We start from the raw sequence: 13,032 nt of genomic DNA on the forward strand, positions 1-13,032 counted from the left end.
TTGGTCATAACCATTTAGAAAGGTTGAGAAAGTACATTGGTTCTTTGAAGTCTTATTAGATAATAGCTCATTATCAGTTTTAAAAGTGACTATAAGAAGAGCATTTTCATTCATCTAACGTGAACAAAAGACAGAAAATCCATTTATGCTTTGAGTGGTTGGTATAATATCAGTTGAGAAAAACTCATTTAATTCTGTCACTTCTGGTTTCATAGCACTCGTTAATTATAAAAATTACTTCTACCTCCTAAGGAATCTCAGCAACATAATTAATTTGTATAATTATTGATTTTGAGTACCATTTAATCTTTTTTAGTTTTGTTACTCATTATAAGTACTAGAGGCCCGGTGCACAAAATTCATGCACTTGGGGTGGGAGGGAGGGTCCTTCAGCTCGGCCTGTGCCCTCTCGCAGTCCGGGAGCCCTCAGGGGATGTCCGACAGATGGCTCCTTAGTGCTGCCATGGAGGTGGGAGAGGCTCCTGCCACCGCCACTGCGCTCGCCAGCCATGAGCCCGGCTTCTGGCTGAGCGGTGCTCCCCCTGTGAGAGTGCACTGACCACCAGGGGACAGCTCCTGCGTTGAGCGTCTGCCCCCTGGTGGTCAGTGAGCGTCATAGTGATTGGTTGTTCTGCCCTTCAGTCAATTTGCATATTAGTCTTTTATTATATAGGAGTTTTTAAAATAATCATTTATGGCCCTGGCTGGGTGGTTTGGTTGGTTGGCTTGTTGTCCCATACACAAAAAGGTTGAAGGTTCAATTCCCAGTCAGGAACATATCTAGGTTGAGTTTCCATCTCTGGTGGTATGGGAGACAACCAATCGATATGTCACTGTCAAACTGGTATTTCTCTCTCTCTCTCTCTTTGTCTCCCCCGCCTCCCCACTTCCTTTCTCTAAACATACCCTCTGGTGAGGATTAAAAAAATAACAAAATAATCATTTATGAAAATACATTATTAATTGAAGGGATCAATAAATGCTATTGAACTTTTCATTTTCATAAGTCATATATCCAGAAACAATAATCATTTAGTTTCAGGGATGCTGGAGTTTGCAGAGCACAAGCAAAAAATAAAGATTAATTCTAACAATTTTTGTAACCCCTGCTACAGAAGAATGAGAAGAAATTTACTTGAAAGTTGAGGTTATTATTCTACGACTGTGACATAGCAAAAGACTATACATGGTCAGTGGTCTTAGCTGTGATTATAACTAGGAAGTTGATGGTTTCAGGTGTACAGCATAGTGATTAGATATGTATGTAATTTACAAGGTGATTCCCCCAATAAGTCTAGTACCCACCTGGTACCAAACACAGTTATTACAATATTATTGACTGTATTCCCTGTGCTATACATTACATCCACATGACTATTTCATAACTACCAATTTGTACTTCTTAATTCCTTCACCTTTTTCACCCAACTCTCCCTAACCCCCTCCTACCTGGCAACTATCAGTTTGTTCTCTGTATCTATGAGTTTTTCTCTGTTTTGTATGTTCATTTATTTTTTAGATTTCACTTATAAGTGAAATCATATAGTATTTGTTCTTATCTGCCTTAACTTCACTTAGCATAATACTCTCGGTCCATCCATGTTGTCATAAATGGTAAGATTTCATTCTTTTTTATGTCTGAGTAATATTCCATTAAATATATTTACGCATCTTCTCCCCTTTTTATAATTAAAAAATACTTTTTATTGATTATTAGAGAGCGAGGAAGGGAAGAGGGATAGAGAGAGAGAAACATCAGTGAGAGAGAAACATCGATCAGCTAGCTCCTGCACCCACCCTACTGGGGATCGAGCCCACAACCCAGGCATGTATCCTGACTGGAATCAAACTAGTGACCTCTTGGTTCATGGGTTGATTCTCAACCACTGAGCCATATTGGCTGGGCATGTGCCACATCTTTTCCAGTTGTCCATTGATGACTTGTGCTATTTTGGCTATTGTAAATAATGCTGCAATGAACATAGGGATGCATATATATTTTCGAGTTGGTGTTTTGGATTTTTTCAGATAAATATCCCAAAGTGAAATAGCTGGGTCATAAGTTTGTCCTATTTTTAATTTTTTTAGGAGCCTCCATACTGTTTTCCAAAATGGCCGTACCAATTTACAATTCCACAAACAATGCACGAGGATCCCCTTTTCTCCACATCTTAGCCAACACTTGTTATTTGTTGAATTATTGATGATAGTCATTCAGACAGGTGTGAGGTGATATTTCTTTCTGATTTTAATTTGCATTTCTCTGATGATTAGTGACATCGAGCACCTTTTCATATGTCTATTGATCATCTCTATGCCCTTTATGGAGAAATATCTATTGAGGTTCTCTGGTTATTTTTTAATTGGATTGTTGTTGTTTTTTGTGTGTTTTTTCTGGTATTGAGTTTTTTGAATTCTTTATAATTTTGGATATTAACCCATTGTCAGATGTATCATTGGTGAATATGTTCTCCCATTCAGTGGGTTGTCTTTTCATTTTGTTAATGGTTTCCTTTGCTGTGCAAAAACGTTTTATTTGACGTAGTCCCATTTGTTTATTTTTTTCTTTTGTTTCCTTTGTCCGAGGAAATATATAAAAAAAAATATTACTAAGAGAAATGTCAGAGATTTTACTGCCTGTGTTTTCTTGTAGGATTTTTATGGTATTGAGTCTTACATTTAAGTCTTTAATCCATTTTGAGTTTATTCTTGTATATGGTGTAAGAAGGTGGTCTCTAGTTTAATTTTTTCGCATGTATCTGTCCACTTTCCCCAACACCATTTACTGAATAGACTATCTTGATTCCATTGTATGTTATTGCCTCCTTTATAAAATATTAATTGATCAAATAATTATGTCTGACACTTTATTCTGTTCCATTAATTTGTCTTGTATGCCTGAATCATGCTGTTTTGATTATATGTAGCCTTGTAGTGTAGTTTGATATCAGGTAGTGTGATTCCTCCAACTTTGTTCATTTTTCTCAAGATTGATGTGGCTATCCAGGGTCTTTTGTGGTTCCATATACAATTTTGGATTATTTGTTGTATTTCTGTGAATATATCATTGGTATTTTGATAGGAATTGTGTTGAATCTATTAATTGCTTGGGTAAGTATGGTCATTTTAACAATGTTAATTCTTCCTGTGCATGAGCACAGTATATGCTTCCACTTATTTGTGTATTCTTCAGTTTCTTTCTTCAGTGTCTTATAATTTTCTGAGTACAGATCTTTTAACTCTTTGGTTAAATTTATTTCTAAAAATATATGTTTTTATTGATTTCAGAGAGTGGAAGAGAAAGGGAGAGAGAAAGAGAAACATCAATGATGAGAGAGAGTCAGCATTGGCTGCTTCCTGCACACCCCCAACTGGGGATTGAGCCTGAAATTCAGGCATGTGCCCCGAAGGGGAATTGAACCATGGCCTCCTAGTTCATGGGTCAACACTCAACCACTGGCCAGGCTATTTTTCTTTTTCTTTTTTTGCAGTTGTAAATGGGATTGTTTTTAAAGTTCTCTTTCTGATTATTCATTATCTATATAATCTATATGATAAAGAGATAATATGCAAATTGTCTGTTACAGTGTCACAGTAATGACCATTCAACAGGCTGCGCGCACAGCAGGCGTACTTGCATGAGGCTCGCTTCCCTGCCCTGGTGCCGGGCTGGGGAAGTGAGGCTGCGTCCCTCACCCGGCGCCGGAGTCCTCTTTTTCTCCCAGGTGCATGCGCCCAACAAACCCCCCATGACACCATGCCTTGTCCAAGAGCACTCTGCCTGGGGATGCCACCAACCCCCCACCCCTGAAGTGGTGGTGGTGGGGGGGGCAAAGGGTAACACCCACATGGCAGAAGGCCAGTTCTTGGGGCGCGGTCGGCAGACACCAACCAGGGGGGTGCGAGGTGCATGCAAATCAAGAGGGTGTGGACCCAACATAAAGGAAGGGCCCGGGCACGATGACAGGGAGTGGATGTCGAGGTAAGGCACCGGACCTGACGGGCCACCGGGTAAACAACGCGGGAATCCCATCGCCACAGACACGCAGGGCGGCTCCACGATGCCCAGGATGCCGGTCGATCCTCCCAAGCACACAACCTCAAAGCCTCCTCCCGCCGTGCAGACCCGACCCTGCCACCGTGGAGAACACAGGCGACCCTCACACCACAGGGAAGCTGCTGTGGCTTTCTCCAGCCGTCCATCCATTCATCTGCCCCGTCCGACCCGAACGGAGGCTCGCATCCTGGGCAGAACGCGCCCCCTAGGACAAGCCGGGCCCGACCGGGCCTGTGCAAGCATGCCCGTCACCTGCGAATTCGGGATGGGAGCGGATGGAGAGCTGCTCGAGGCGTGAGAGCGGGCACACTGGGGGAAAGGAAAGGCCTCCGCGTCCCCCCCGGACAGGAAAGGCCTCCGCGTCCCCGTCCCCCCCTTTCGGCGCGCAATGGGAGAAAAGCCTCATGCACGCACTTAATGCAGTGTCCCCGCGATTGGACGCCGGCCCTGCCAGGCAGGACCCTCCCCCGACTCGGAGGGGGGAAGCGCGGGCCACAGTAGGCAAGACACAGCTGCGTCATTGCTCAGCCCCTCAAAGCCGGTGTGAGAGGGGCCCGAGTGCCCAGACAGAGGCGGCTACAGGTCCCAGAGAGGAAAGAAGTCAGTACTAAGACAGGACGAAAAGCATAGAATTTTTAATTAGCCTGTAAAAAGAGTGAAAGAGTGAGGGAGGAGGGGGGAGGATGGGGAAGAAGGGAAGGAGGGAGGGAAGAACTTTATAAAGGAGTCAGCAGACAGCAGAGTTAAAGAAGGAAAGAGGATGTATGAGTGAACTGTAGGAGCTATAATAAAAATCAAGTATAGTTGTGTACTGGGGACAGATTTTAAAAGTAGGAGTCAGAAAAGAAAAAAGATAAATGATAGTAAATAATTAGGCAGGTAGATAGATGTTAAAACAGTGGAAGTACGTAGAGAAGAATGTATGGGAAAGGTAGGATGAGAGAGAAAGAGGGAGGGAAGAAAAGTTTTAAAGGGGAGCCAGTAGAGCTTAAAAGGAGAATGGGAAGAAGGAAGAAATGGGGGAGGGAGCAAAGCAGGTCTGAGGGAGGAAGTGAAGAAAAAAATTAAGGTGGGAAGGAAAAGGGGAGGGGGGCATTTATAAATGATGAGTCAGTAGGAAAAAGTGTTACATAAAGGGGAGAGAAAAATTGTGTGAGAGGGAGAAGCCAATAAGGAAGTCAAATACAATTGTGTGTGAAGGGGATAAGATTTTAAAAAAAGTTAATAGGGGCAACCAGGCCAGCAGGGGAGGGCAGTTAGGGGGATCAGGCAGGCAGGCAGAGTGGTTAGGGCAGGCATGCAGGTGAGTGGTTAGGAGCCAGAGGTCCCGGATTGTGAGAGGAATGTCCAGCTGCCGGTTGGACATCCCCCGAGGGCTCCTGGATTGGAGAGGGTGCAGGTTGGGCTGAGGGTCTCTCCCCTGCCCTCGTGCATGAATTTCGTGCACCGGGTCTCTAGTTGATATATAAAAATGCAACAGATTTCTGAATATTAATTTTGTGTCCTGCTACTTTACGGAATTCATTTATCAGTTCTTGTAGTTTTTTGTGTGGAATCTTTAGGGTTCTCTATAGTATTATGTCATCTGCAAATAATGGCAGTTTACTTTTTTCCAATTTGGTGACTTTTGTTTCTTTTTCTTGTGTGATTGCTGTGGCTAGGTCTTCCAATATATGTTGAACCAGAGTGGTGAAAATAGATATTTTTGTCTTATTCTTGATCTTAACCAAAATGCTTTTAGCTTTTTCCTGTTGAATATGTTAGCTGTGTATTTGTCACATATGACCTTTATTATGTTGAGATATGTTCCCTCTAATCTCACTTGTCATACGAGTTTTTATCATAAATGGATGCTGTATTTTTTTCATAATGCTTTCTTTGCATCTATTGATATGATCTTTTGGTATTTGTCCTTTGTTTTGTTTATGTGATTATATCATGTTAATTGATTTTCAGATACTGAACAAACCTTGCATCCCAGAAATAAATCCCACTTGATCATAGTGTATTATCTTTGTAACTTATTGCTTATTTTGGTTTGCTAATATTTTGTTGAGGATTTTTGCATCTGTGTTCATCAGGGTTATTGACCTATTTTATTACTTTTAATGCCTTTGTCTGATTTTGCAATAAGGGTAATGAGTTTGGGAACCTCATTTGGAATAGTTTGAGAAGGGCAGGTGTTAATTCTTCTTTGATGTTTGGTAAAATTAATCTATAAGGCCATTTGGTTCAAGACTTGTCTATAGGGAGTTTTTTTAAAATTACTGATTTGATTTTGTTAGTAGTTATTTGTCTGTTTAGATTTTCTTCTTCTTTACTCAGTCTTGGAAGATTGTATGTTTCTAGGAATTTATTCTTACCTTCCAGATTATCTAATGGTTGGTATATAATTGTTCAAAGTATTTTCATATAATTCTTTGTATTTCTGTGGTATCAGTTTCACTTCTCTTTTATTCCTAGTTTTATTTGGGTCCTCTCTTTTTCTTGATGAATCTGGTTAAAGATTTATCAATTTTGTTTATTTTTTCAACAACCAGCTCTTGGTTTCATTGAGCTTTTGTATTTTTTTTTTTAGACTCTATTTTGTTTGTTTCTACTCTGATCTTTCTTATTTCCTTCTACTCACTTTGAGCTTTATTTGTCTTGCTTTTTCTAGTTCCTTTAGGTGTAAGTTTAGATTGCTTATTTAACTGCGATGGTTTATTTATTTATTTTCTTTTAAAAAATTCTTTGTTGTTGAAAGTATCACATATGTCCTCTTTTCTCCCCCCATTGTCCTCTCCCAGCCTGCCCCCGACTCCCAGCCCCGGCCTTCACTCCCCACTCCCATTGTCTGTGTCCATTGGTTATGCATACAAGTTGATCTTTTATCCCCCACCCACACGCCCCTACCTTCTCTCTGAGATTTGGTGGTCTGTTCAATGATTCTGTGTCTGTGGATCTATTTTTGTTCATCAGTTTATGTTGTTCATTATATTCCACAAATGAGTGAGATCATGTGATACTTACCTTTTTCTGACTGGCTTATTTCGCTTAGCATAATACTCTCCAGGTCCATCCCATGCTGTTGCAAATGGTAAGAGTTCTTTCTTTCGTATAGCAGCGTAGTATTCAATTGTGTAAACGTAGTCTAATGGTTTAAGTAAGATGCTAAGCCTTGTTAAAGCAGTTAGTTACTGTATTTAAACATGTCTATGTGTCCTACATCCTGCCTTTAGCTATGTCAACAAATTTATATTCAATACTCTTATTCAGTGTCTTAATATATCACAGTATAAATACATAGTTTAATGTATACTTTTGCTAATAATATTTTACTCTTTAACAGATGGTAGTTGATATTTGAGCTTATTTTATGCTCTTGTACTAAGAGAGAACTCTCTACTGCCCCCTACCAGATATTTAGGGATAACTTATAAATTAAATTTTAAGACATTTGTCACGTAGATATGACACCTCCCCATTTATGAAATTTTAAATAAATATCTGAAGATATTTCATGTAAAAAAGAAAAGGTGCAAGACTTGGCTTTCATGTGTCAGAAAGTTAAAACAGAACTAGTTCTTACTTGACAAGATTTGATCACCTTGTCCGCCAAACCTGCACCACACCTACATGCTTATCCAGAAGTAGAACCAGTTGTCCTATTTTGCAGTTTTCCTGTATACAAATGGGCGTACATGTTGTGGATGAATCTCTTTCTCTCCAGTAAAAAAAACCACCACGTTTTTCAAAACTTAAAAGTTTTGAAGTTTTGGAACCTAGTTTATTCTCTCCTGATAGGAGGAAAATGTTACACCCAAGGTACTTTTGCAAAAAGCCAGTTATATTATTGTAACCTATCTTTTCTCCTTTCAAATTATTCTTCAAATCACTCTTCCTTGAAATATGCATGTCTTAAAAATTTCAACCAAGTTAACTCTTAACATGGATAAGTATTTTTGTTTGTTTTGTTTTATACAGATGTGTAATTTTGTTTTGTCTTACTATCATTCATTCTCAGTTCCATTTCTTTCTTTCTATTTCTCCTTTCTTAGTCCATTATTTTCTTAATTCAATCTGAGAAATTTTTTTCTCACTCTCTGACATATGATTTCCCCCCCATTGATATATTTTTTATTGATTTCAGAGAGAGATAGAAACATCAATGATGAAAGAGAATCATTGATCATCTGCCTCCTGCACATCCCACACTGGGGATAGAACCTGCATGCCGGGCATGTGCCCTGACTGGGAATCGAACCGTGAACTCCTGGTTCATACGTAGACGCTCAACCACTGAGCCATGCTGGCCAGGCAACATGATCTATTTTTAGGATCTTCTTCAGGAAGGCTGTGCCAGCCTTGTACAGTAGCTGAAGTGACTGGCATTTTTAACAGAAAGGATGATGAAACATACAGGATTTCCAATTTAATGCCTGGAGGTCCTGGATATCCATAGTTAGGTTGCTATAACAATTGGATTTATTAAAAAAAAAAATACACACCTTAAAAGGCACAAATCAACATTTTCTTAAAGCAGTAAATGATATTTTAAACAATTGTTAAGTAATCTGTTGTTCAAATTTTTTTTAATTTTGTGAGAAAATACTACCTCAGTATATGGTTGTTAATTAAGTGCATAATGTACTTCAGTATCTGTTCTTAAGTAATCTAGGAGGTTTGCATTTATGCCTGATCTTTTCTCTCCATTTTGTTTGTTTTCTTTAGTTTCATGCTATGGATACATTATATAGACACAGCTATGACTTGAGCAGTGCAATAAGTGTCCTAGTGCCACTTGGAGGACCTGTTTTATGCAGAGATGAAATGGAAGAATGGTCAGCCTCTGAAGCTACTTTGTTTGAAGAGGCACTGGAAAAATATGGCAAAGACTTCAATGATATACGTCAAGACTTTGTAAGTAGAAAATTGTGAATGATATAAAATGTTGAGGTTGGGGATATTTTATTTGTTTTAGAAATCTGTGACTTAGTAATTTTTATCTGCTCAACACAGAATGAAGGCCAATATTATAAAGGGAGAAATTGACATTTATTCTGGGAAGTAATTGTGAATAAGACCAGGAGGCCTTAAGTTTATGCTGTAAACCTTGGCAGTATGAATTCATCCTCTTCACCTTTCTGAGGTCTAAGTTTAAAATATGTCTAACCATTTGTACTAAATATATCTAAGTCCTGCCTCTTAAGCTTGTTGCCCTCCTTTAGACCTTCAGTGTTTTTCTAGTTGTCTGACTAATGTTGAGCCTAAAATTTTGATGTGGACCTTTAATGTGGAAACAACCTAGAAAGCAGAGGAGGAGAATTTGCCTTATAGGCTTTCTATCTTTGACTCCTCTTAATGATATGCAGTATCTAATTTGCCCTTTAAATATTAGATAGTCTTTTCTCCTATTATGTAGTTCCTTTTGTCTTTGTGGAATTGCTCTAATTAAGTTTATAGTCTCTTTGAAATGGAGAAATTTCCATTTGAGAAGTCTATAAATAGATTTCTATAGCAGCCATTCTTTATAAAAAATTATGAAAATAGAATCTTTATAGACTATGAAGTATTTGATGCGAGTTAATATCCTGCCTTTTATGTTGTTGAATTTTTGTTTGAATTATTCCTTAAGAAAAATTATTACTATCAATATGGATACATTAAATTCCAAACATGATAATTAAAGCTGTTAGTGTCACTAACATTTGTTCTTCTGGCAAAACTTCATTCATACCCAGATTGTTATATGTCATGATTTCAATTTATAGGAGGTGCAGGTGAGGATTTAAAATGCATTGGTGGCATTTAGCTTCAGATGGTCAGAATAATGCACCAGTGTGATGTTATTACTATGGTACTATTAATGTACCATACCACTAAATAGAAACCACAAAAACAAAGCCCCCTAAAGAACAAAATCCACAGGTCTGACAAAGGAATGGAAGATGAGAAACATTAAAGTGAAACTACTTTCCCTGCACTGAGTGTGACATGCTCATTTTATGTCCTAGTAATTCTTCTGGACCCATTTCAATTCAGTAAATGTCTGTTGAGCATCTGCAGCATGCCAGGCCTTCAGGTAGGCACTAGGCATGCAACAGAAACATAACGTTACTTCAGGGAATGAGTTCATAGTCAACATCAAGTGATTGAAGCATATACACCAACTAAAATGAAATATAGTTATTTCTGTCAGCAATATGAACAAGTATTATGGGGTATTGGGAGGGGAACTATCAATTGTGCCAGTCAAATCAGAAATGGCTTCACAGAGTTAACTGGCATGTCAGCTGGATCTCTTATGGTAAAGGGAGAAAACAGCAAATGGATAAGTATACATGATTTATGAAACTTGCTGACAGCACTCCCAGGCACCTAACACAGGACTAGGAAGTAACTCTCTGAAGAGTAGCTTGGTGCAATATACTCAGACACAGAGGCTGACATTGATATAAGATAAAAGAACTGTATGAAAATGAGTATGACAGTAATAATGCTGTTAGATGGTTTTTGTTACCTTCAAGATCTAACAAAATTCTTGTAAATTTGCATTATGGTATATATTAGTTTTTGCTGAGGGTAGTTAGATTGCTTGTTGATTTGTAGTATTTTGGAGACTGAAATTTTCCACCAGTGTCAAAAACCTTAAAGAATATATGATACCAGCCCTAACCGGTTTGGCTCAGTGGATAGTGTCGGCCTGCGGACTGAAGGGTCTCAGGTTCGATTCCGGTCAAGGGTACGTACCTTGGTTGTGGACATATCCCCAGTAGGGAGTGTGCAGGAGGTAGCTGAATGGATGTTTCTCTCTCATCGATGTTTCTGGCTCTCTATCCCTCTCCCTCTGCCTTCCTCTCTGTAAAAAGTCAATAATATATATATATATATATGTGTATATATATACACACACACACACACACACACACACACATATATTACATATATATATTCATATTATATATATAATATATAATATGAATATATGATAATATATGAATATATATGATATAATATATTATAAATATATAATATATAAATATATAATATATATTCATAATATATATAAGTATATATTATGAATATAATATATATTATGAATATATGATAATATATGAATATATGATAATATATGAATATATATATATATATTATGAATATATAATACCAGAAGGCTGACTGCCCAAAGGGTTTAAGGTGTGTTTTTTTTGTAGTTTGGAGTGTTTTTAAACTAATTATTCATCTCCACCCCCTATACGGGTAATAGTAACACATAAACCTGAAGACCATATATGACAAGCCCACAACTAATATAATATTTGGTGGTGAAAGACAAGTACATGAAAAGTACTCAACATCACTAATCATTAGGGAAATACAAATCAAAACCACAATGAAATATCACCTCATACCTGTTAGTACAACTATTTTAAAAAAGACATCAGATAACAAGTGTTGGCGAGGATGTAAAAAAGACTTGGCATTAATTCTTCATTAAATGTTTGATGGAATTCACCAGCAAAGACATCTGATCCTGGGATTTTCTTTGATCAGAGGTTTTTGATCCCTGATTAGATCTCCATATTAGTTATAATCTATTCCGATTTTCTATTTCTTCATGATTCAGTCTGGGTAGGTTTTATGTTTCTAGGAGTTTATCCATTTTTTCTAGGTTATCTAATTTGTTGGCATATACTTGTTCATAATAGTCTCTTAACATAAGCTTTTGTATTTGGGTCTTCTTTTTTTTTTCTTAGTCTAGCTAAAGGTTTTGTCAGTTTTGTTTTATCTTTTCTAAAAAATAGCTCCTAGTTACATTTATCTTTTCTAATTTTATAGTTTTCACTTCATTTATTTCTGCTCTGATCTTTGTTATTTCCTTCCTTCTGCTAATTGGATCCACTCTCTTTCTCCCCCCACCCCCCTGAATAATTTCTAATGATCTGTCTTTTAGTTCACATATTCTTTTTTTTCTGCTTAATCAAGTCTGTTGTTGATGTTCTGCATTGTATTTTTCATTTAATTAATTGTATTTTTCAGTTTTAGAATTTGTTAGGTTCCTTTTCATTATTCTGTCTCTTTGTTGAACTCATTTTGTTTGTATATTGTTTTACTGATTTTATTGCATTGTCTATCTGTACTTTCTTATAACTTATTGAACTTCCTTAAAACAATATTTTTAAAATTTTCTTTCAGGCAAATAGTAGATATCCAGTTCTTTGGGGTCAGTAACTAGAAAGTTATTGTGTTTCTTTGGTGTCATGTTTCCTTAATTTTTCATGTTCCTCGTGGGCTTGTGTTGATGTCTGTGGGTTCGATAGAGCAGTCACCTCTTCCATAGCTTACAGGCTGCTTTTGGTGGGGAAAGGCCTCCACCAGCAGGTGGTGCAAGGGCACTGGCTTATTGGGGCCTGATGTTTCCGGCTCCCAAGTAGGTCAGGTGGTGTGGTCACATTCAGCTCCATCAGCTGAAGTCAATGTTGCTAAAGACTGCAGGGGTCCTCCATGGTCTCTGCTGTGGTAGTGAGGACTAGTACAGCCTTCAGTGACAATGGCTGCTGGGGAACCTCCTGATCTCTTTTCTCTCAGGGGGCTATATCCTAGCCAAGGGATCCCTCTTGGCAATGGGTCTGGCTTCCGAGGGACCTTTGGTGGTATTGGTGTGAGGCATGGACACAGTTGGATCCGTCACGGAGCCAGGAGTGGAACATGTGTGCTCCTTGAGTAGCAGCAGTGTAGGGTCTGGGTGCTGGCCAGTTTCCATGGCTCTGGTACCTGAGATGTGTGCACATGTGGAACAGCTATGGAGCTGAGGTCTGAAGTACAGGTACATGTGGAGCAGCCAGGATTTTGGGGTCCAGGGTATGCACAGAGTTGGAGGTAGAGACTGGCAGCCCTGTTCCAGGAATGGGGGCACAGCAATGTCTTCTGGGAGTGACCCAGTAGCATCTCCTGGCGGCAGCAATAGCTGTTAGTTACCTCAGTGTCAAAAG

General features: G+C 38.6%; 1 protein-coding gene across 2 annotated transcripts in view; it reads left to right on the forward strand.

Moving 5' to 3' along the window:
* MTA3 (metastasis associated 1 family member 3) overlaps positions 1 to 13,032 on the forward strand; it is a 126,785-nt gene that overhangs the window by 69,123 nt on the left and 44,630 nt on the right. For both annotated transcript variants that reach the window (XM_054728493.1, XM_054728492.1), the window contains exon 9: positions 8,771 to 8,959. In XM_054728493.1, the coding sequence (XP_054584468.1) occupies positions 8,771 to 8,959 (189 nt within the window). The remainder of the gene's footprint in view (positions 1 to 8,770; positions 8,960 to 13,032) is intronic.

This window comes from Eptesicus fuscus, chromosome 16, assembly GCF_027574615.1.
Source record: "Eptesicus fuscus isolate TK198812 chromosome 16, DD_ASM_mEF_20220401, whole genome shotgun sequence".
NCBI lineage: Eukaryota > Metazoa > Chordata > Mammalia > Chiroptera > Vespertilionidae > Eptesicus > Eptesicus fuscus.